General features: G+C 41.3%; 2 protein-coding genes across 2 annotated transcripts in view; both read right to left on the reverse strand.

The window, feature by feature from the left end:
- Window positions 1–1582: 1582 nt before the first annotated feature.
- LOC134298335 (dynein axonemal intermediate chain 3-like) lies at window positions 1583–10207 on the reverse strand. Its single transcript, XM_062978072.1, has 6 exons — window positions 10124–10207; window positions 8927–9057; window positions 7141–7345; window positions 5763–5854; window positions 4649–4771; window positions 1583–2057 (listed from the first exon to the last, which is right to left on the reverse strand). Exons 1-6 carry the CDS (start codon window positions 10155–10157, stop codon window positions 1908–1910), a joined length of 735 nt encoding a protein of 244 aa, XP_062834142.1. The 5' UTR covers window positions 10158–10207; the 3' UTR covers window positions 1583–1907.
- A 7432-nt stretch (window positions 10208–17639) lies between these two features.
- Window positions 17640–24308, reverse strand: part of dnai3 (dynein axonemal intermediate chain 3) — a 52521-nt gene continuing 45852 nt past the window's right edge. The window contains exons 20-23 of the mRNA XM_003223068.4: window positions 23198–23402; window positions 21820–21911; window positions 20706–20828; window positions 17640–18114 (exon numbers count right to left, since the gene is read on the reverse strand). Of these exons, the coding sequence (XP_003223116.1) occupies window positions 17965–18114; window positions 20706–20828; window positions 21820–21911; window positions 23198–23402 (570 nt within the window). The 3' untranslated portion in view covers window positions 17640–17964. The remainder of the gene's footprint in view (window positions 18115–20705; window positions 20829–21819; window positions 21912–23197; window positions 23403–24308) is intronic.

The following is a 24308-nucleotide window of genomic DNA, read 5'->3' on the forward strand; positions in this document are numbered from 1 at the left end:
CTACTTGTCCGAACGTATCTCCTCCTATGAGCCAGGAAGATCCCTAAGGTCATCTGGAGAGGCCCTGCTCTCGGTCCCGCCTGCCTCACAGGCACGGCTGGTGGGGACGAGGGACAGGGCCTTCTCGGTGGTGGCTCCCCGGCTGTGGAACACCCTCCCCAGAGAAATACGGCACGCCCCAACCCTTCTGAGTTTTAGAAAAGCCCTGAAAACATGGCTATGTGCCCAGGCTTTCAAAGATTAAATGATAAAAGACGACCCTGGACTGATTTACGGCTACAGCACGAGGATTTTGGAGGAATGGATTTTAATCATATGTTTTATATTTTTCTATTGTTTAATTGTTTTATTGGATTTTCATTGCTGTTTTAATTATGTGCAGGCATTGAATTGTTGCCAATTTGTACGCCGCCCTGAGTCCCTTCGGGTGAGAAGGGCGGGATATAAATGTTGTAAATAAATAAATAAATAAATAAGCGAGACTCTACTGTATTAACATTGCTATGGCACTAAAGTAACATTGGTCTCAGACATTCATTCTTTCCTCCCTACTAATAAATGTAACTCATGACTGTAGATGGCGTTATGGAAGAAAGTATAGTCAAGCTAACTGGAGAGAGTTATTGTTGTGTGCCTCCAAGACATTTCCAGTGCATAGCAACACTATTGTGGACCTATTTTGGTATTATCTTGGTAAGGTTTTTTCAGAGGTGGGCCTGCCTTTGTTTTCTTCTAAGACTGAAAGACTGTGAGTTGCTCAAGGTCACTTAATAGGCTTCCATGACCAAGTAGAGATTTAGGCCAGAGTCCTAGTCCAATATCCAAAGTACTAGGAGCCTCCAGTGGCGCAATGGGTTAAACACTTGTGCCAGCAGGACAGCTGACCAAAAGGTCAGTGGTTCAAATCTGAGGAGTAGGGTGAGCTCTTGTCTGTCAGCTCTAGCTTCCCAATCCCAGGCGGGGACATGACAGAAGCCTTCCTGCTGCTGCTGCTCAGTCGCATAGTTGTCTCCAACGCTTTGTGACCTCATGGACCAGTCCACGCCAGAGCTCCCTGTCGGCCATTGCCGCCCCCAGTTCCTTCAAGGTCAAGCCAGTCACTTCAAGGATACCGTCCATCCATCTTGCCCTTGGTCGGCCTCTCTTCCCTTTTCCTTCCATTTTCCCCAACATCGTGATCTTTTCCAAGCTTTCTTGTCTTCTCATGATGTGGCCAAGATGCCTTCCACAAGATGATAAACATCAAATATCTGGACGTTCCCTGGGCAATATCCTTGCAGACAGCCAATTCTCTCACACCAGAAGCGACTTGCAGTTCCTCAAGTAACTCCTGACATAAAAAAAAGTACTACAATAGATTATATTCACCAAATAGGAAGCTGCTGAGCAGTTCTTGAACTTAGTGCTCAAGGCAAACACTCAGTGCACACAAACCCCTCACAAGTCTGGGCAAAAACCAATGCTTAATATCAATTTTGGACATCTAGAAAATCCTTTTCTTTCCTAGCTTTACTTTATAGGTGTGACTATATAAAGATGAGTCTATGTGCTATTTGTATTAAATAACTACTCAATCACAATGTAAAATGGTTTGCTTTTATTATGAATACACAACTGAATAACACATTAACTATTTCCTACATATACATTTATAGCACCTGTTGCAAAGTAATGAAGAACAACATACAGCTCCCTCTTTTATTTGAGATTTTAGGCCATCCCCAATGTGGAACAATGTAAAACTGCTAACAAGGGGGAAGAGCAGTTGCTTTTTGGGCAGTGAGTATTGTCTCCTTGTAGATTCCTAAACCAGTATTTCAAATGACTGTCCCCTTCACTTGTCTATGGATCACAGTAATGCTAAATATATTGTGGAAGACTGAATACAAGAAGAGTTAGTCATACATTTAACCAATTCTTGATAGGCTATGTTTATCTGGTCCCTTCAGTGTTCCAAGTCGTGCAAGAACAGACTTTTCTAGTTCCAAATAATCAGTATAGTCTTGATTGGTCTTTTCTTCCATTAATTCTCTCGATCTTTGACCACCAGGTGGTTTCTGCAAGTAAAGGAAAAGTACTCAATGTTATAGGCAAGAACATTGAAGGAAGAATCTTATGTCCCTGGACAGAACTCTGCTTCTAAAACACCCACCAACATTTTAGAAGTAAAGCAGATTCATCCTTTCTAGCTACCCAGCTAGTTTTATTCATGAATTTTAAACTTGTGTCTTATATTTAAACTTTGTGCAGTGTATTTTAATATGTATTTTGTATAAATACATTTTTATGTGTGTGTTTTGTAGTGATTGCGTGTTTTTAGCGATGTTGTAACCTGTCTTTAACCACAAGGAGAGGCGGGTAAGAAATAAATCATCATCATCAGCATCATCAGCATCATCAGCATCATCAGCATCATCCTTCACTGCTATTACTAATGTGGGAAAAGATACCTTCCAACTGTTCTGATTTGATTTGGGAGAATCCTGATTAATCTTCTGTTACTCCGCTTTTTCGGCTGCTTTTAAACTTCTCTCTTCTCTCACTTTTCCAATTTGTCTCCGGTTTACTTCCATTGACAAATTGGAAAAGTGAGAGAATTGACATTTTAAATGCAGCTGGAAAAGTTTAGTTCGATTGTGGAGCCCCTGGTGGTGCAGTGGATTAAACTGCTGAGCTGCTGAACTTGCTGACCGAAAGGTTGGCAATTCAAATTCGGGGAGTAGTGTGAGCTCCCACTGTTAGCCCCAGCTTCTGCCAACCCAGCAATTTGAAAACATGCAAATGTGAGTACATCAATAGGTACCACTCTGGCGGGAAGGTAACGGTGCTCCATGCAGTCATGCCAGCCACATGACCTTGGAGGTGTCTAAGAACAATGCTGGCTCTTTTGCTTAGAAATGAAGATGATCATCAACCTGCAGAGTTGGACACGACTAGACTTAATGTCAGGGGGAAATCTTTACCTTTACCTTTTACCTTACTTACTTCCATTGCTGCAAAATGGAGCTTTAAATGCATAATATTGTACTCCCAATTAGCTCAGAAGGGAGAGGAGGCTCAGGCAAAAGCAAACTGATGCACGCTCTCCTAGCTTATATTCACCCTCTGTAATAACCTTTGCCATCTTGACCATCCTTGGGTGTTCCTTGGCCACATATGTCCTGTTAAATGTTGGAGGACTGGGGCCTTCAAAGATTGCCAGTATTTAGACCATTATTCTTTGAAGTTATTTAAACAAGAAAAATCAAATGCAATCTACAATATTATCTCAACAGAAATTTGTAGGTGTGAGTGGAATTGGGAACCAAAACTTCCATGAACTAAGGACCAATGGCTAAATATTTATTTATTTATTTACATCATTTATATTCCGCCCTTCTCACCCCGAAGGGGACTCAGGGCGTATCACATTACACATATTAGGCAAACATTCAATGCCTTTTAAACACAGGACAAAGACAAACAAACATAGCTCCGAGCGGGCCTCGAACTTATGACCTCCTGGTCAGTGAGTCATTGCTCTCCCGTCTGCGCCACAGCCCCGGGCCAAATATGCTCTATTTGCTTTCTCTGCCTCTAATCCCAGAGTCCTTGATAGCTTTTTAAATAATTATTGCCATCCTTGAGAACTAGATAAAATTTCCTGCATGGTCAGAACAGTGCATGACAGTGTATAAGGAGAGTTCTCTTAAAAATATGGTATATGTTCACAGGTTGTTGGGTTTCGATGTAGTATCTGTTTGGTGTCTACAAAACATATCAGAAAACTGTAGGTTCTTGTTTTGAATTCAGAGCCAACTTTTACCTAGCATTAGATTTTTGGGTGAGTTATTTTTATTTTTGCCACATCACTTCATCTTCTGGAAATAATTGCAGATATACAGAGTGTTTGAAAAAGAACTCCCTATTCACCATTTAAATTAAATTGTGAATAGGGAGTTCTTTTTCAAACACCCTGTATACACCAGCCATATGGTGAGAGTACTCCTGACACCCACTCAAAAATCCAAATATTCCAGTTTTCCACAACAAGTGGGTGATTCCTGTGCTTTCCTAGTTCTAAGAAAGTGGAGCAGACATTACATTTTGAAAAATACCAATAAGAAGAAGAATCAAAGATGTTCCATGAAAATATGTCTTATTATAGGAAGCCATGTGCTGAGAAACAAGCAACTAATTGGCTTTGAATGCCACCCAAATGCTATAAATCCTTGGTTGGGAGAAAGCTGTGAACTAACAGCCATATGAACAGGCCCTAGGACAGCGTTGTTTGTGCAGAATGGGTTACAGTAAACTCTTGTGCCAGCTAAACTGTTGATCTGAAGGTTGGGTTGCTAACCTGAAGGTTGCCAGTTCAAATTTGCAAGATGGGGTGAGCTCCCATCTGTCAGCTCTAGCTTGTGGGGACATGAGAAAAGCCTCCCAGCTAACACATTCAAGCGTCCCCTGGGCAACCTCTCTGTAGATGGCCAACTCTCTCACACCAAAAGTGACTTGCAATATGTTCTCAAGTTGCTTCTGACATGATAAAAAGTGTTGTTTGTCAAATCAAGAATTGAGACCATACTGGACCAATAGTCATGGATTCAACATCTTAAGAGTATTAGCTTTTAACAACATTGTTTTTGGTCTCTTAATAATATCTTACCATTTTCCTCAATGTTTTTTCATGCTCCAGGGCCACTCTTTCTTGCTCTCTGAATTCTTTCCGCTGCTCACGAAACGTCAGGTGGTTGACTTCTCTCTCAAAGTAATAAAGAACGCTGGAACGCTGAGGTTCCCAGAGTAACTTACATTATGACAGGCTTACTAAATATATAGCAACAGAAACAACATTGCCTCCATGCAATCCATCTGGGAGGCTTATGGCTGGAATCTTGTAGGCGATGTAACTCCCAGTTATGCTCAAGTATTTACTTTTTGGTGGCACTGCATACAGAAGTGTATTATATCTTCCTGTGCAATACATTCACCTCAGGTGCAAAACGGCAGGTGGATGACTCCCAAGCATAGTTCTACCCCCTTCTTCTCAGTCAATATTGAACCCCCTCCCTTCAAAAAACAGTTTGCAGGACAGGGCTCTAAATCAAATGCAATAAGAATGAATGAATAAATTTATTGCTAAATAAAAGATTTTGGGTGCTTCCTGATGGACACTTTCCACTACTACCATCCAAAAACCATTCTGCTGCTATTCAGTTTGTACTTCCTTAAGAGATATCATGTAGAAAGAAAAAAAGGTGGAGTAGGAAAGGAGAAGATTAAAAATGGCAAATGTTACAGACTAAATTTTAGACAATTTGATGTGATACAAAATAATTATCTGGAAGCACTTGTGTGTGGTTCTCCCACAACTGCAGATGCTGGGAATTTGTTCAGGGGACAAACAGTGGTTTGACCAGGCATGGGCAAACTTTGGCCCTCCGAGTGTTTTGGATTTCAACTCCTACAATTCCTAACAGCCTATTGGCCGAAGTTTGCCCATGCCTGCTTTAGGCCATGCTTTCCTTCCAACACATAACTGTGTATCCCAAAATAGTCCTTCATCTGTTCCTACTACAAGCCATTCTTTCCAGTTGCTGAAAATTGCTGGGAACTTTTATACCTTGTATCTGTTGTCCAAAAATGTGCCACTTCTTTGCTATCCAATAGACTGCCACAAGATGGCCATGCAAACTACAACCTGAAATGCCCCAAAGCCCCGTCCTTTCCATGCTCCCCGACTCCAACACCACCAAGACCTTGTGGAACAGGTTACAAACCTCATTGCTGGAAGGATGGCTTAATGTCCAAGAAATTTCTAAAATGTGTAGAGTACCAAAGTCATCCGATACAGCGAGAAAGTGTTGCTTTGCTGTAAGAAACGACAGAAGATAACATTACAGACAATCATAAAACAACAACAATGGTGCTAAATATTTGAGGCCAGTAAATGTAAGCCCCATGTAAGCCGCCCTGAATCCCTTCGGGGAGATGGAGGCAGGGTATAAAAATAAAGTTGTTGTTGTTGTTGTTATTATTATTATTATTATTATTATTATTATTATTATTATTATTATTATTAAATGTGGAAATTAACAAATAGATCATAAAATGTTCACTTTAAGACTACATTCTTGGACCTATTTCTTATCAACTAAAGCTTTTCAAGTACACATGGCATCCTTCCCACCCCGATTTGCTGTCCTTAAGCATCTCTTGCTTAAAGCCCATTGAACTAGAATCCTAACACAAGCAACCATGATTTTCAAATACAGGTCATGAAGCTAATATGCCCAGTCTAAGAATTTGGCACTGATGTATATTGTTTCTCCTTTTGGCTACAATTCTATATGGTCCAGTGTAGCATAGTAGTCCTGCACATGGAACAATATTGTGCTGGTCAATCAGCGGATCCCTAGATCTACCATAGAGTTATTGCAACCTATGGCTCTTCTGCACCTGGCGAAGGTGTTGGGGCACTGGAGACACATTTGGTTATGAACCTGTAACCACACGTAGAATGGTTACATCCTTCACTGAATTTCACTGGAGTCCTCTGGATGTTTCAGTGGATGATGTAATCATTTTTTATCTGGCTTTAGGGATAAAGCAAGATACTCCTTCAGTCACTCACTGCTTTGCACCAAGAGCAGAATGGCTGGGTTGGGAGTCCAGAGGGGAGCACTGGTTAGTGGGAAGTTAGAGGAAGGGAAAACCAACCCTACATTGACCAAAGAGAGACATGCATAGGCATGAAGGCTGACTTACATCTCTGTGCATGCCACTAACAGGATGCAGCCCCCGGTGGCACAATGGGTTAAATCCTTGTGCCAGCAGGACTGCTGACCTGAAGGTTGGGTTGCTGACCTGAAGATTGCTGCTTCAAATCTGGGGAGAGTGCAGATGAGCTTCCTCTGTCAGTTCCAGCTCCCCATATGGGGACATGAGAGAAGCCTCCCAAAAGGATGATAAAACATCAAACATCTGGGCATCCCCTGGGCAACATCCTTACAGACGGCCAATTTTCTCACATCTGTTTCTCAAGTTGCTCCTGACATAAAAAAAAAAACTAACAGGATAACAGCCTTCATGCACTAAAGACAAATCCATTGCAAAGTTACAATCAGAGAAGCAAAATAAAATATGATCCAGACATACAAGAGTAAAACCAGGGCTTGATGTAAGTAATCACTGTGATGCAGACATTTTGGGTCTGAGATGGCTCATGAGTTTTCTCCAGGAGGTCCCAAATGTCAACATTTCCATCCTCTCTTCCAATGAAAAAAACGCCTGGTCTTGATAAGGACCAGTGCCCAGCAGTGTATCTCTTGGCTGTGCAGCTTGACTCAAGCAGTGGTCCACTCTTAATCCAAAACACAAAATCAAAGTAAAAAAAATGAATATACATAGAAATTGTTCACTTAATATCACTTAACACACCAACATGTGTTCTGATATTCTAGAATATGAACACTTACCCATCATTTCAAAATGAATACTTGGGAAAATTCAAGGCAGTAGGAAAACAGGAACATCGTAATAGAAGCAGGCGGATTCAATCAAGGAAGCCACAGCTGCATGCGTGCAGACTATAGCCAGCTTGTTGATAACAGAATGTCCTGGAGGTCTTTCATTCATAGGATACTGTAAGTCAGTAATTCCCAAACTCAGATCTTTCACATATTTAGGATTTCAAAACAGCCAATTTCGCTAATGGTCAGAGAATCTAGGAGGACCAAAGTTTGGGAATCTCTTCCATAAATCAAAGCCAACTGTGTGGCAATTAACATCAACACACCATGCTAAGGATGTGTGGAATAACAGATAAAAACCTAGATACTGAGATGAGGAGCCTGCTTGCTTTCCATCCTCAGTTCATTTTACAGTCAAGAACTCTGTAACAAAAGGGAGTTGTATGCATTGCAGCAGTAAACCAGGGCTAACAAAGGAGGAAGGATAGATGGGTCAGACCCTCTTCCTGAACAAACCACAGGAACAAACAAAACTTTACAAATTATCACTTTTCATTACCAAGGTACTTTGTGGCTCAACCACAGTGGGGCATATTTTCTTTTCGATTTTTTTGTGAACCATGATCCAGCAGAACAGAAATGATATATTCTGATTGTCCACGGGTTCAGCACAGGGAAGTATATATAAAAATTCTTACTGATATTAGGAAATACAAAACTATACACTCCCTTAATATGTTGGAATTCTTGTTGTTCAATGCAAAATCAAAAAGCCACAAACATATAAAGAGCTAAATAACAGAATAATTGATCTGATTCCACTTAAGGGTAATAGTTAAATAAATCAGTGTTCTTCTGAACAGACTAGGACATGGAACAATGGCTTCAAACTACAGGAAAGGAGATTCCACCTGAACATCAGTAAGAACTTCCTCAGTGTGAGAGCTGTTCAGCAGTGGAACTCTCTGCCCCGGACTGTGGTGGAGGCTCTTTCTTTGGAGGCTTTTAAGCAAAGGCTTAAAAGCTTTGAATGCGATTTTCTGATTCTTGGCAGGGGGCTGGACTGAATGGCCCATGAGGTCTCTTCCAACTCTACTATTCTATGATTCTATGATTCTGTGATGAAGAGTTGTTCTTATAGTTCAAAAAGTTTGGCAACCTAATTTTGTGGTTATATTTAACTATAGGGACTTTTTCATAAAAATATTACATTTCTACTAAAACAGTAGTTCTCAACCTGTGGGTCCGCAGATTGGCCTTCAACTCCTAGAAATCCTAACAGCTGCTAAACAGGCTGAGATTACTGGGAGTTGTAGGCCAAAACACCTGGGGACTCACAGGTTGAAAACCACTATACTAAAACATTATACAAAAAATGTATAGACAGTCATTTCAGTGTCACTCAGTGTGGTTTGCACACCCCCCCCCCCAATGCACTCTCCTAGAGATACCACTATTCCAGAACAATGTACCGTAACGCCTTCTTTCCAGATTGCAAAATTCCAGCCTCCAACTGTGAGAATTATGTCTTTGAAAAACGGGGACCTCTGTACAGTGTGCACAAGTCCATCATGGATGATATGCACGTTGCTTGGCTTCTGGCCTTATGAAAAGAAGAAGGAAAATATTTAATTCAACCAAGATGGGAATTCCCTACCCGCAACCTATAAAAAGGACAGTTTGAAATGAAAGGTTGATATTCACTGTAAATGGCCATTCTAGGAAGGCTGAAGGAGCAATCTAGAATTATTTTTCTTTCCTATCTCAATCAGGTTAGCATGAGGGGTTAACCCATGTGTAGTGAATTACTCCTTCAGCCTATCTGAAGAGCTCTCAGCCCCCTTCCCTTTCAGTAAGAAAGAGGAAAAAAACAGTCTTGCATATGTCTAATCATGAAAGATGTATTGATAATTTCCTTTTACTGATTACAATAGTAATAGTCATAGACTTAAAGCAGTTTTTCTTTGTTAAGGCTGATGGTTTTTACATTCTTCCTGTGCATGGTCTCAAGTGTTGATATTTGTAAGGAGTCTCTGGGGATTCTGTCTTCCTTCAGTTGCTCAGGAATAACTTCCATCATCCTGCACTGTCATGCCGCATCGTCTCTTACCCCTGGCCAGACTGATATGGGCTTTTGGGAATGTTGGTTTTAAATGTTTCTAATTTGTTTTAATTGTTTTTTATAATCCCATTTTAAATGTCTTTTTAAATTTTGTATTGTTCTGATGGCATCGAATAGCTGCCAATATGTAACGCTGCCTTGAGTCCCCTTGGAGAAAGATGGGATAGAAATAGCGTAAATAAATAATAATAAATAAATAAATGGGAGTTCAAGCCATTTCCAAAACACCTTACTTTTAAGAGTTGATTCTTGCCTGGTCATGCATGCTGACTTCCAACTCCATACTTGCAATTTTGCTAAGTTCAGCCAAGTCATTTTTAGCACCGGTTCAAAATGTTATTGTATGCAATCGTTGAAGAACATGAGTATCTGTGATTGTTTGCTGGGCTGTATGGCCCGGAAAACTCACAGCAACCCAGTGATTCCTTTTATGAAAGCCTTCCATAACACAGTGTCTGTGAGGCATGTTAAATCTTAGTCTTTGCCTATGAAAAGATCACTACTCTGGTCTCCCAGCAATCTTTGTGTTGAGAAAGATAAAACATACTAAGCAGTCTTCCTGAATCTCCATCTCTTTCCATCTTCCAGTCTGAACAAAGAATTTCACCGTCCTGTAAGATCACCAAAGAAAGAAAGAAAGATTGAGCAAGAGAGAAATAAATATAGACTGCAGGTTAAATGAAACACTGCACACATTTTAAAGTCAACATTTGATCCCTTTTGAAGTTTTAAAAATCTTTGCAAATCAGAACTTGTTTCCTGCATTGCTTTCATATTATTAGGTGTATTTGAACTGAAAACTTGACTATGGAGTAAAACTGTTGGGATGGTTTAAAGGCACTTTATGATGTGATTTTTTAAAACAAAGTTTTGGCTTGGACACTTTGTGTTTATGGTCAAGAGAGATAAACTTAGGCAAAGGAACAATTTCTGTCATTTTTTGCTTTGCTTTTTTAAAACTGGGAGAAAATATGGAGAAAACATAAGGCGTCCCTTTGTTCTACCAACTTGATGGGAATGCTGCCAACACAAAGAGATCTTTTCATCTAAGACAATCTCAACATGAACCTTCAGGTCTGAACTTCATTTTGAAGCGTACACTGTCTTAGAGTATAAATCTGAAAAGGCAGTGACCATGCTGGCTGGGCATTCTGGAAGCTGCAGCCCAAACAGTAACTTTTTCAAACTCTCAATGAAGTTCCCAACACTCAACTGTCCTGATGAAGTCATAGACAAAGTCCCTACATAACCCGGTGGCTCTTGTGCTGGGTTAAACTCTTGTGCTGGCAGGACTGCTGACCAATAGGTCGGCAGTTCCAATCTGGGGAGAGCGGGTGACCTCCCTCTGTCAGCTCCAGCTCCCCATGCGGGGACATGAGAGAAGCCTCCCACAAGGATGGCAGAACATCAAACATCCAGGCATTCCCTGGGCAATGTCCTTGCAGATGGTCAATTCTCTCACACCAGAAGCGACTTGCAGTTTTTCAAGTTGCTTCTGACACAAACAAAGTGGGAAATATGACCTGAGATCTCTATTAATAAGAAACCAAAAGAGATCTACCAAGGTAAACTGTTGTGCATTATACTTCTGTGTATCTATAGTGTACAGTTATAACACTTGATAATCCCATGGCTACATTCTTCAGTACTTTGAGATTTGTAATTACATGAGGTACTTGGTAGCATCTGCCAGAGAGATGTAGAGTTGCAGTTCAAGGGAAAGCTCTCTAGAGAATTCTAGATAACTCGCCAAATTACACATTCCAGGATTCTATACAATGGAACTATGGCAGTTAAACTACATAACTACATCAAACTACTATAGTGACCTAATGCAAGTTATTGGATGCTGATTCTAAGTAACCTTCTGAGAATCATCTCAGTAAACCTCTACCAACACACATTTAAAATATGTGTATTTTTTCATTTCTTTGCTAAATTGCATATGACTAGTGATCTATCTCTATATGCTTACCAATAAATGTACCTGTTTGGATTTAAATGCTTGAAATTGGTGTATAGGCAGTCCACATGCTACAAACAAGATTATGTAGGTTTGTTCTTAAGTTAAATTTGTTTGTAAGTTGGACCAGGCCTTTTATTAAGTGTAACTCCATCCATGTATATATGCAAGCTTTAGATAGTATAAGAAAGGGTTAACACTCCTGTGGTGTTTATTTTGCTGTCCGTGCCCCTGTTCAGAAGATTTCACCTTACTTTCTGTCCCTGTGATAATTGGATTTTGAAAAATGTAGCATGTTGTAGAAACAAGGATTGGTGATAAAACTTCAGGGGAGACATATTTTCCCCATGATAACTATTTCAAGGAGTGAATTTCCCTTCTGAGAGGTAGATTTCTCTCACTTCCTTTTCTTAACTATGAGTAGGATGTAAGTTGAATGTTTGTAACTCGGAGATTGCAGTAACCTTACAGTTCTGAAGAGAACTACAAAGAGTGGTAATCGAAACCTAGTGCTTGGCAATATGGCATGACGGGAAAGTCATATTCTGCTGATTTTTATCTAGTGCAAATGACATGTGCCTGGAAATTGGAAATGGAACAAGGAAATTTTCACAACTAGTGTCTGAGGGTAGGAAAGATGTTAAAAGACACTGAACAGCTTCTCTTTGTCCTAACTCATTGCTAAAAACAACACATCCTAAGGCACTACGGTCAATTCATTCCCCTCCTTAAGCTTGGATTATCTTGCACATACATAAGTGTCTTTGGGTAGGTTTATATACTGTATATGAGTGTCTGTATGCATATATGTATGCATGTACGTATATGTGTATGTGTATGCATTTATGTGTGTGTTTATAATACACACATATATACACACATATGTGTTAAAAGCATCCAACTTACAAACAACTCATAGTTACAAACAGGGTGAGACAATAGGAAGTGAGAGATATCTACCACTCAGAAAGGGAAATTTACTCCTAGAAGAGTTATCATGGGGACAAGGTGTCCACTGAAGCTTTCTCGCCAATCCTTGTTTCCACAACAAGCCAGATTTTTCAAAATCCAATTATCACAGGGACATAAAGTTAGGTTAAATCTTCTGAACAGCACAGACAACTAAACAACCACCACAGGTTATTACCCTTTGAGTGTGTGTGTATATATATACTTATAGAAGCTATCTTGTTCATAATCTAGGAACTGCCTGTATATGTATAAACCCACACACATACAAAGCTACACAAGAGGACTGTCTGATCTATGCCTTTATCACTATATGGACCTATCTGATAGAAGCCCAATGCACTGAATCATAGAAATAGGGAATTCAGGATGAAGCTTCATTTGTTCTCCAGGTAACCTTAAATTTCTGCTTAAAGTTATGGAAAATGGCATTCAAATGGACCTCTTTGTGGCTCTTCCTTTCAAACAGACATCCTTTGACTTTTATAGAGAGAGATTTGGCTGTCAAAACATCTTATATTTGTAGTTCAAGTTCTTAAAATGAGAGTACTGACTACAGACCATTCAGAGAACAAAAGTCTGACATTTTCCATGCACATTTGTGGATTGGAGTCTTGCAAGGAGAATGAGAACCAGAAAGAAGATCCCATTGTTACATGGTTTTAAAAATGCCTTAGAATTAATAAGAAAATGGTAAAAACTGTGAAAACAAATGTATCTAAAATGCCTTAAAATGCAACATAGTATTTCAATAAGTAGCTAGAAAGTTTACTTTCACAGTAACTAGTAGATACTTTGTTAATCCATAACTATAGTAGAGTCTCACTTATCTCACTTATAAATGGGCCAGCAGAATGTCGGATAAGTGAAAATGTTGGATAATAAGGAGGGATTAAGGAAAATCCTATTAAACGTCAAATTACGTTATGATTTTACAAATAAAGCACCAAAACATGTTTTATAACAAATCGACAGAAAAAGCAGTTCAATACATAGTAACGTTATATAGTAATTACTGTATTTATGAATTTAGCACCTAAAAAACACAATGTATTGAAAACATTGACTACAAAAACACTACTATTGGCTACAAATAAAGACAGAATAGCATAAAATTAGCTTGTAGTAGATTTAACTGTTGAAAGTTAAATCTGTAAAAAGTTCAGTCCTTGCTGCCAGACCATTGGATAAGCAAAGGTTGGATAAGAGAAACAACTTGGAGGAAAAGGGCAGTGGAGCTTACTTTAAGGGACCATCCTGCCTTTGGCTACAGCTCTGCAGCCTCCCTCCCACACTCCACGCCGGTGAGTTGATAAGAACGGAGGGGAACTTCGCAAACTCCAGAAACAACTTGGAGGAAAAGGGCAGTGGAGCTTACTTTAAGGGACCATCCTGCCTTTGGCTACAGCTCTGCAGCCTCCCTCCCACACTCCACGCCGGTGAGTTGATAAGAACGGAGGGGAACTTCGCAAACTCCAGAAACAACTTGGAGGAAAAGGGCAGTGGAGCTTACTTTAAGGGACCATCCTGCCTTTGGCTACAGCTCTGCAGCCTCCCTCCCACACTCCACGCCGGTGAGTTGATAAGAACGGAGGGGAACTTCGCAAACTCCAGAAACAACTTGGAGGAAAAGGGCAGTGGAGCTTACTTTAAGGGACCATCCTGCCTTTGGCTACAGCTCTGCAGCCTCCCTCCCACACTCCACGCCGGTGAGTTGATAAGAACGGAGGGGAACTTCGCAAACTCCAGAAACAACTTGGAGGAAAAGGGCAGTGGAGCTTACTTTAAGGGACCATCCTGCCTTTGGCTACAGCTCTGCAGCCTCCCTCCCACACTCCACGCCGGTGAGTTGATAAGAACGGAGGGGAACTTCGCAAACTCCAGAAACAACTTGGAGGAAGAGGGCAGTGGAGCTTACTTTAAGGGACCATCCTGCCTTTGGCTATAGCTCTGCAGCCTCACTCCCTCCCTCACTTCACCTTGGAATGAATAAGAACAGAGGGGGAAGAACTTTGTATAGCTTCTGTCCTATTGAGCTGCTGCCTGCTGAGCACTTTAAAAACCAGAAGTTTGTCAAACACTTTGGGGGGACAGTGTTGTCGTCATTAAAGCACTTTTAAGTGTAGAAGGGACACCAATAAGCACTTTCCAGTAGAAGTGAACTGCTGCACTGCACTTTATGAACTAAACCGCTTACCACCTATATTACATCAAATATTTATTATGATAACATCAAATACCTATTGCTGGACCCTCCTTTGGACTTGAATTAAGCATAACCATAAGTTATAACCACAGTCAACATCTGTAGTGATCAAGGTGTGTTAGTAGCTAGGGCATTAATTAAGGGTCAGGGAGGCTAATAGGAGGGTGGGAAGGAGGGCAGTGGTTAGAGGCTATTGGGCCAGTGCAATTACCATCCACAGATAATACAAACAACACTGAAGCACTGGAGCACTTTTATAGGGATTGGGGTAAAGAAATTAACATCCTATCTCCTTACGCTTAGTATACTACTGCTTCCAATCAGAACATCAATATAACCCTCAAGGAGGTAGGAGTAGGAAGCAGCGGTAATATGATCCTCGGATGTGAAAGTGAGTCTACCACTATGGTAGACCATGTAGGGAGAGAGTGTGCATTTAGCAGCTGGGGGGCCCCCATCGAAGTTATCCAGGGGAGGGGGAGATACGGGAAAGGGAGGCATAACTTAATTCGGCCTAGGGTGAGAAATAGAGTGCTTGTAGATCTAAAACGACCTCCTGACCTCCGGTCCTTCCTGGAGGGTCGGTCCCAGATGGTGTCATTGGGGGACACCTGCTCGGCCCCACAACCATTGACTTGTGGGGTCCCGCAGGGTTCAGTACTGTCCCCCATGTTGTTCAACATCTACATGAAGCCACTGGGAGAGATCATCCGGAGTTTCGGGGTCCGGTGTCATCTGTACGCAGATGATGTCCAGCTCTGTCACTCCTTCCCACCTGTCACTAAGGAGGCTGTCCAGGTCCTGAACCGGTGTCTGGCTGCTGTGTCGGACTGGATGAGGGTGAACAAATTGAAACTGAATCCAGACAAGACAGAGGTCCTCCTGGTCAGTCGTAGGGCCGAACAGGGAATAGGGTTACAGCCTGTGCTGGACGGGGTCGCACTCCCCCTGAAGACACAGGTTCGCAGTCTGGGGGTCCTCCTGGACTCATCGCTGAGCCTGGAGCCCCAGGTCTCGGCGGTGGCCAGGGGAGCCTTCGCACAACTAAGACTTGTGCGTCAGCTGCGCCCGTTCCTTGGGAGGTCTGACTTGGCCACGGTGGTCCACGCTCTGGTTACAGCTCGTTTGGACTACTGCAACGCTCTCTACGTGGGGTTGCCTTTGAAGACGGCCCGGAAGCTCCAACTAGTACAACGGGCGGCAGCCAGATTAATAACTGGGGCAGCTTACAGGGAGCATACCACCCCCTTGTTAAGCCAGCTCCACTGGCTGCCGATATGCTACCGAGCCCAATTCAAAGTGCTGGTCTTGACCTATAAAGCCCTAAACGGTTCTGGCCCAATCTACTTGTCCGAACGTATCTCCTCCTATGAGCCAGGAAGATCCCTAAGGTCATCTGGAGAGGCCCTGCTCTCGGTCCCGCCTGCCTCACAGGCACGGCTGGTGGGGACGAGGGACAGGGCCTTCTCGGTGGTGGCTCCCCGGCTGTGGAACACCCTCCCCAGAGAAATACGGCACGCCCCAACCCTTCTGAGTTTTAGAAAAGCCCTGAAAACATGGCTATGTGCCCAGGCTTTCAAAGATTAAATGATAAAAGACGACCCTGGACTGATTTACGGCTACAGCACGAGGATTTTGGAGGAATGGATTTTAATCATATGTTTTATATTTTTCTATTGTTTAATTGTTTTATTGGATTTTCATTGCTGTTTTAATTATGTGCAGGCATTGAATTGTTGCCAATTTGTACGCCGCCCTGAGTCCCTTCGGGTGAGAAGGGCGGGATATAAATGTTGTAAATAAATAAATAAATAAATAAGCGAGACTCTACTGTATTAACATTGCTATGGCACTAAAGTAACATTGGTCTCAGACATTCATTCTTTCCTCCCTACTAATAAATGTAACTCATGACTGTAGATGGCGTTATGGAAGAAAGTATAGTCAAGCTAACTGGAGAGAGTTATTGTTGTGTGCCTCCAAGACATTTCCAGTGCATAGCAACACTATTGTGGACCTATTTTGGTATTATCTTGGTAAGGTTTTTTCAGAGGTGGGCCTGCCTTTGTTTTCTTCTAAGACTGAAAGACTGTGAGTTGCTCAAGGTCACTTAATAGGCTTCCATGACCAAGTAGAGATTTAGGCCAGAGTCCTAGTCCAATATCCAAAGTACTAGGAGCCTCCAGTGGCGCAATGGGTTAAACACTTGTGCCAGCAGGACAGCTGACCAAAAGGTCAGTGGTTCAAATCTGAGGAGTAGGGTGAGCTCTTGTCTGTCAGCTCTAGCTTCCCAATCCCAGGCGGGGACATGACAGAAGCCTTCCTGCTGCTGCTGCTCAGTCGCATAGTTGTCTCCAACGCTTTGTGACCTCATGGACCAGTCCACGCCAGAGCTCCCTGTCGGCCATTGCCGCCCCCAGTTCCTTCAAGGTCAAGCCAGTCACTTCAAGGATACCGTCCATCCATCTTGCCCTTGGTCGGCCTCTCTTCCCTTTTCCTTCCATTTTCCCCAACATCGTGATCTTTTCCAAGCTTTCTTGTCTTCTCATGATGTGGCCAAGATGCCTTCCACAAGATGATAAACATCAAATATCTGGACGTTCCCTGGGCAATATCCTTGCAGACAGCCAATTCTCTCACACCAGAAGCGACTTGCAGTTCCTCAAGTAACTCCTGACATAAAAAAAAGTACTACAATAGATTATATTCACCAAATAGGAAGCTGCTGAGCAGTTCTTGAACTTAGTGCTCAAGGCAAACACTCAGTGCACACAAACCCCTCACAAGTCTGGGCAAAAACCAATGCTTAATATCAATTTTGGACATCTAGAAAATCCTTTTCTTTCCTAGCTTTACTTTATAGGTGTGACTATATAAAGATGAGTCTATGTGCTATTTGTATTAAATAACTACTCAATCACAATGTAAAATGGTTTGCTTTTATTATGAATACACAACTGAATAACACATTAACTATTTCCTACATATACATTTATAGCACCTGTTGCAAAGTAATGAAGAACAACATACAGCTCCCTCTTTTATTTGAGATTTTAGGCCATCCCCAATGTGGAACAATGTAAAACTGCTAACAAGGGGGAAGAGCAGTTGCTTTTTGGGCAGTGAGTATTGTCTCCTTGTAGATTCCTAAACCAGTATTTCAAATGACTGTCCCCTTCACTTGTCTATGGATCACAGTAATGCTAAATATATTGTGGAAGACTGAATACAAGAAGAGTTAGTCATACATTTAACCAATTCTTGATAGGCTATGTTTATCTGGTCCCTTCAGTGTTCCAAGTCGTGCAAGAACAGACTTTTCTAGTTCCAAATAATCAGTATAGTCTTGATTGGTCTTTTCTTCCATTAATTCTCTCGATCTTTGACCACCAGGTGGTTTCTGCAAGTAAAGGAAAAGTACTCAATGTTATAGGCAAGAACATTGAAGGAAGAATCTTATGTCCCTGGACAGAACTCTGCTTCTAAAACACCCACCAACATTTTAGAAGTAAAGCAGATTCATCCTTTCTAGCTACCCAGCTAGTTTTATTCATGAATTTTAAACTTGTGTCTTATATTTAAACTTTGTGCAGTGTATTTTAATATGTATTTTGTATAAATACATTTTTATGTGTGTGTTTTGTAGTGATTGCGTGTTTTTAGCGATGTTGTAACCTGTCTTTAACCACAAGGAGAGGCGGGTAAGAAATAAATCATCATCATCAGCATCATCAGCATCATCAGCATCATCAGCATCATCCTTCACTGCTATTACTAATGTGGGAAAAGATACCTTCCAACTGTTCTGATTTGATTTGGGAGAATCCTGATTAATCTTCTGTTACTCCGCTTTTTCGGCTGCTTTTAAACTTCTCTCTTCTCTCACTTTTCCAATTTGTCTCCGGTTTACTTCCATTGACAAATTGGAAAAGTGAGAGAATTGACATTTTAAATGCAGCTGGAAAAGTTTAGTTCGATTGTGGAGCCCCTGGTGGTGCAGTGGATTAAACTGCTGAGCTGCTGAACTTGCTGACCGAAAGGTTGGCAATTCAAATTCGGGGAGTAGTGTGAGCTCCCACTGTTAGCCCCAGCTTCTGCCAACCCAGCAATTTGAAAACATGCAAATGTGAGTACATCAATAGGTACCACTCTGGCGGGAAGGTAACGGTGCTCCATGCAGTCATGCCAGCCACATGACCTTGGAGGTGTCTAAGAACAATGCTGGCTCTTTTGCTTAGAAATGAAGATGATCATCAACCTGCAGAGTTGGACACGACTAGACTTAATGTCAGGGGGAAATCTTTACCTTTACCTTTTACCTTACTTACTTCCATTGCTGCAAAATGGAGCTTTAAATGCATAATATTGTACTCCCAATTAGCTCAGAAGGGAGAGGAGGCTCAGGCAAAAGCAAACTGATGCACGCTCTCCTAGCTTATATTCACCCTCTGTAATAACCTTTGCCATCTTGACCATCCTTGGGTGTTCCTTGGCCACATATGTCCTGTTAAATGTTGGAGGACTGGGGCCTTCAAAGATTGCCAGTATTTAGACCATTATTCTTTGAAGTTATTTAAACAAGAAAAATCAAATGCAATCTACAATATTATCTCAACAGAAATTTGTAGGTGTGAGTGGAATTGGGAACCAAAACTTCCATGAACTAAGGACCAATGGCTAAATATTTATTTATTTATTTACATCATTTATATTCCGCCCTTCTCACCCCGAAGGGGACTCAGGGCGTATCACATTACACATATTAGGCAAACATTCAATGCCTTTTAAACACAGGACAAAGACAAACAAACATAGCTCCGAGCGGGCCTCGAACTTATGACCTCCTGGTCAGTGAGTCATTGCTCTCCCGTCTGCGCCACAGCCCCGGGCCAAATATGCTCTATTTGCTTTCTCTGCCTCTAATCCCAGAGTCCTTGATAGCTTTTTAAATAATTATTGCCATCCTTGAGAACTAGATAAAATTTCCTGCATGGTCAGAACAGTGCATGACAGTGTATAAGGAGAGTTCTCTTAAAAATATGGTATATGTTCACAGGTTGTTGGGTTTCGATGTAGTATCTGTTTGGTGTCTACAAAACATATCAGAAAACTGTAGGTTCTTGTTTTGAATTCAGAGCCAACTTTTACCTAGCATTAGATTTTTGGGTGAGTTATTTTTATTTTTGCCACATCACTTCATCTTCTGGAAATAATTGCAGATATACAGAGTGTTTGAAAAAGAACTCCCTATTCACCATTTAAATTAAATTGTGAATAGGGAGTTCTTTTTCAAACACCCTGTATACACCAGCCATATGGTGAGAGTACTCCTGACACCCACTCAAAAATCCAAATATTCCAGTTTTCCACAACAAGTGGGTGATTCCTGTGCTTTCCTAGTTCTAAGAAAGTGGAGCAGACATTACATTTTGAAAAATACCAATAAGAAGAAGAATCAAAGATGTTCCATGAAAATATGTCTTATTATAGGAAGCCATGTGCTGAGAAACAAGCAACTAATTGGCTTTGAATGCCACCCAAATGCTATAAATCCTTGGTTGGGAGAAAGCTGTGAACTAACAGCCATATGAACAGGCCCTAGGACAGCGTTGTTTGTGCAGAATGGGTTACAGTAAACTCTTGTGCCAGCTAAACTGTTGATCTGAAGGTTGGGTTGCTAACCTGAAGGTTGCCAGTTCAAATTTGCAAGATGGGGTGAGCTCCCATCTGTCAGCTCTAGCTTGTGGGGACATGAGAAAAGCCTCCCAGCTAACACATTCAAGCGTCCCCTGGGCAACCTCTCTGTAGATGGCCAACTCTCTCACACCAAAAGTGACTTGCAATATGTTCTCAAGTTGCTTCTGACATGATAAAAAGTGTTGTTTGTCAAATCAAGAATTGAGACCATACTGGACCAATAGTCATGGATTCAACATCTTAAGAGTATTAGCTTTTAACAACATTGTTTTTGGTCTCTTAATAATATCTTACCATTTTCCTCAATGTTTTTTCATGCTCCAGGGCCACTCTTTCTTGCTCTCTGAATTCTTTCCGCTGCTCACGAAACGTCAGGTGGTTGACTTCTCTCTCAAAGTAATAAAGAACGCTGGAACGCTGAGGTTCCCAGAGTAACTTACATTATGACAGGCTTACTAAATATATAGCAACAGAAACAACATTGCCTCCATGCAATCCATCTGGGAGGCTTATGGCTGGAATCTTGTAGGCGATGTAACTCCCAGTTATGCTCAAGTATTTACTTTTTGGTGGCACTGCATACAGAAGTGTATTATATCTTCCTGTGCAATACATTCACCTCAGGTGCAAAACGGCAGGTGGATGACTCCCAAGCATAGTTCTACCCCCTTCTTCTCAGTCAATATTGAACCCCCTCCCTTCAAAAAACAGTTTGCAGGACAGGGCTCTAAATCAAATGCAATAAGAATGAATGAATAAATTTATTGCTAAATAAAAGATTTTGGGTGCTTCCTGATGGACACTTTCCACTACTACCATCCAAAAACCATTCTGCTGCTATTCAGTTTGTACTTCCTTAAGAGATATCATGTAGAAAGAAAAAAAGGTGGAGTAGGAAAGGAGAAGATTAAAAATGGCAAATGTTACAGACTAAATTTTAGACAATTTGATGTGATACAAAATAATTATCTGGAAGCACTTGTGTGTGGTTCTCCCACAACTGCAGATGCTGGGAATTTGTTCAGGGGACAAACAGTGGTTTGACCAGGCATGGGCAAACTTTGGCCCTCCGAGTGTTTTGGATTTCAACTCCTACAATTCCTAACAGCCTATTGGCCGAAGTTTGCCCATGCCTGCTTTAGGCCATGCTTTCCTTCCAACACATAACTGTGTATCCCAAAATAGTCCTTCATCTGTTCCTACTACAAGCCATTCTTTCCAGTTGCTGAAAATTGCTGGGAACTTTTATACCTTGTATCTGTTGTCCAAAAATGTGCCACTTCTTTGCTATCCAATAGACTGCCACAAGATGGCCATGCAAACTACAACCTGAAATGCCCCAAAGCCCCGTCCTTTCCATGCTCCCCGACTCCAACACCACCAAGACCTTGTGGAACAGGTTACAAACCTCATTGCTGGAAGGATGGCTTAATGTCCAAGAAATTTCTAAAATGTGTAGAGTACCAAAGTCATCCGATACAGCGAGAAAGTGTTGCTTTGCTGTAAGAAACGACAGAAGATAACATTACAGACAATCATAAAACAACAACAATGGTGCTAAATATTTGAGGCCAGTAAATGTAAGCCCCATGTAAGCCGCCCTGAATCCCTTCGGGGAGATGGAGGCAGGGTATAAAAATAAAGTTGTTGTTGTTGTTGTTATTATTATTATTATTATTATTATTATTATTATTATTATTATTATTATTAAATGTGGAAATTAACAAATAGATCATAAAATGTTCACTTTAAGACTACATTCTTGGACCTATTTCTTATCAACTAAAGCTTTTCAAGTACACATGGCATCCTTCCCACCCCGATTTGCTGTCCTTAAGCATCTCTTGCTTAAAGCCCATTGAACTAGAATCCTAACACAAGCAACCATGATTTTCAAATACAGGTCATGAAGCTAATATGCCCAGTCTAAGAATTTGGCACTGATGTATATTGTTTCTCCTTTTGGCTACAATTCTATATGGTCCAGTGTAGCATAGTAGTCCTGCACATGGAACAATATTGTGCTGGTCAATCAGCGGATCCCTAGATCTACCATAGAGTTATTGCAACCTATGGCTCTTCTGCACCTGGCGAAGGTGTTGGGGCACTGGAGACACATTTGGTTATGAACCTGTAACCACACGTAGAATGGTTACATCCTTCACTGAATTTCACTGGAGTCCTCTGGATGTTTCAGTGGATGATGTAATCATTTTTTATCTGGCTTTAGGGATAAAGCAAGATACTCCTTCAGTCACTCACTGCTTTGCACCAAGAGCAGAATGGCTGGGTTGGGAGTCCAGAGGGGAGCACTGGTTAGTGGGAAGTTAGAGGAAGGGAAAACCAACCCTACATTGACCAAAGAGAGACATGCATAGGCATGAAGGCTGACTTACATCTCTGTGCATGCCACTAACAGGATGCAGCCCCCGGTGGCACAATGGGTTAAATCCTTGTGCCAGCAGGACTGCTGACCTGAAGGTTGGGTTGCTGACCTGAAGATTGCTGCTTCAAATCTGGGGAGAGTGCAGATGAGCTTCCTCTGTCAGTTCCAGCTCCCCATATGGGGACATGAGAGAAGCCTCCCAAAAGGATGATAAAACATCAAACATCTGGGCATCCCCTGGGCAACATCCTTACAGACGGCCAATTTTCTCACATCTGTTTCTCAAGTTGCTCCTGACATAAAAAAAAAAACTAACAGGATAACAGCCTTCATGCACTAAAGACAAATCCATTGCAAAGTTACAATCAGAGAAGCAAAATAAAATATGATCCAGACATACAAGAGTAAAACCAGGGCTTGATGTAAGTAATCACTGTGATGCAGACATTTTGGGTCTGAGATGGCTCATGAGTTTTCTCCAGGAGGTCCCAAATGTCAACATTTCCATCCTCTCTTCCAATGAAAAAAACGCCTGGTCTTGATAAGGACCAGTGCCCAGCAGTGTATCTCTTGGCTGTGCAGCTTGACTCAAGCAGTGGTCCACTCTTAATCCAAAACACAAAATCAAAGTAAAAAAAATGAATATACATAGAAATTGTTCACTTAATATCACTTAACACACCAACATGTGTTCTGATATTCTAGAATATGAACACTTACCCATCATTTCAAAATGAATACTTGGGAAAATTCAAGGCAGTAGGAAAACAGGAACATCGTAATAGAAGCAGGCGGATTCAATCAAGGAAGCCACAGCTGCATGCGTGCAGACTATAGCCAGCTTGTTGATAACAGAATGTCCTGGAGGTCTTTCATTCATAGGATACTGTAAGTCAGTAATTCCCAAACTCAGATCTTTCACATATTTAGGATTTCAAAACAGCCAATTTCGCTAATGGTCAGAGAATCTAGGAGGACCAAAGTTTGGGAATCTCTTCCATAAATCAAAGCCAACTGTGTGGCAATTAACATCAACACACCATGCTAAGGATGTGTGGAATAACAGATAAAAACCTAGATACTGAGATGAGGAGCCTGCTTGCTTTCCATCCTCAGTTCATTTTACAGTCAAGAACTCTGTAACAAAAGGGAGTTGTATGCATTGCAGCAGTAAACCAGGGCTAACAAAGGAGGAAGGATAGATGGGTCAGACCCTCTTCCTGAACAAACCACAGGAACAAACAAAACTTTACAAATTATCACTTTTCATTACCAAGGTACTTTGTGGCTCAACCACAGTGGGGCATATTTTCTTTTCGATTTTTTTGTGAACCATGATCCAGCAGAACAGAAATGATATATTCTGATTGTCCACGGGTTCAGCACAGGGAAGTATATATAAAAATTCTTACTGATATTAGGAAATACAAAACTATACACTCCCTTAATATGTTGGAATTCTTGTTGTTCAATGCAAAATCAAAAAGCCACAAACATATAAAGAGCTAAAT

Source organism: Anolis carolinensis, chromosome 4 (assembly GCF_035594765.1).
Source record: "Anolis carolinensis isolate JA03-04 chromosome 4, rAnoCar3.1.pri, whole genome shotgun sequence".
Lineage (NCBI taxonomy): Eukaryota > Metazoa > Chordata > Lepidosauria > Squamata > Dactyloidae > Anolis > Anolis carolinensis.

What these genes read in the sequence shown, in the direction of transcription:
- LOC134298335 (XM_062978072.1), bottom strand. Translation starts at nt 10,157, where the DNA reads ATGGAAAGAGATGGAGATTCAGGAAGACTGCTTA. An exon ending in AGATTCAGGAAGACTGCTTA is followed by an intron (nt 9,058 to 10,123) that starts GTATGTTTTATC and finishes TCTTTTCATAAG; the next exon opens with GCCAGAAGCCAAGCAACGTG. An exon ending in GCCATCCTTCCAGCAATGAG is followed by an intron (nt 4,772 to 5,762) that starts GTTTGTAACCTG and finishes TGGGAACCTCAG; the next exon opens with CGTTCCAGCGTTCTTTATTA.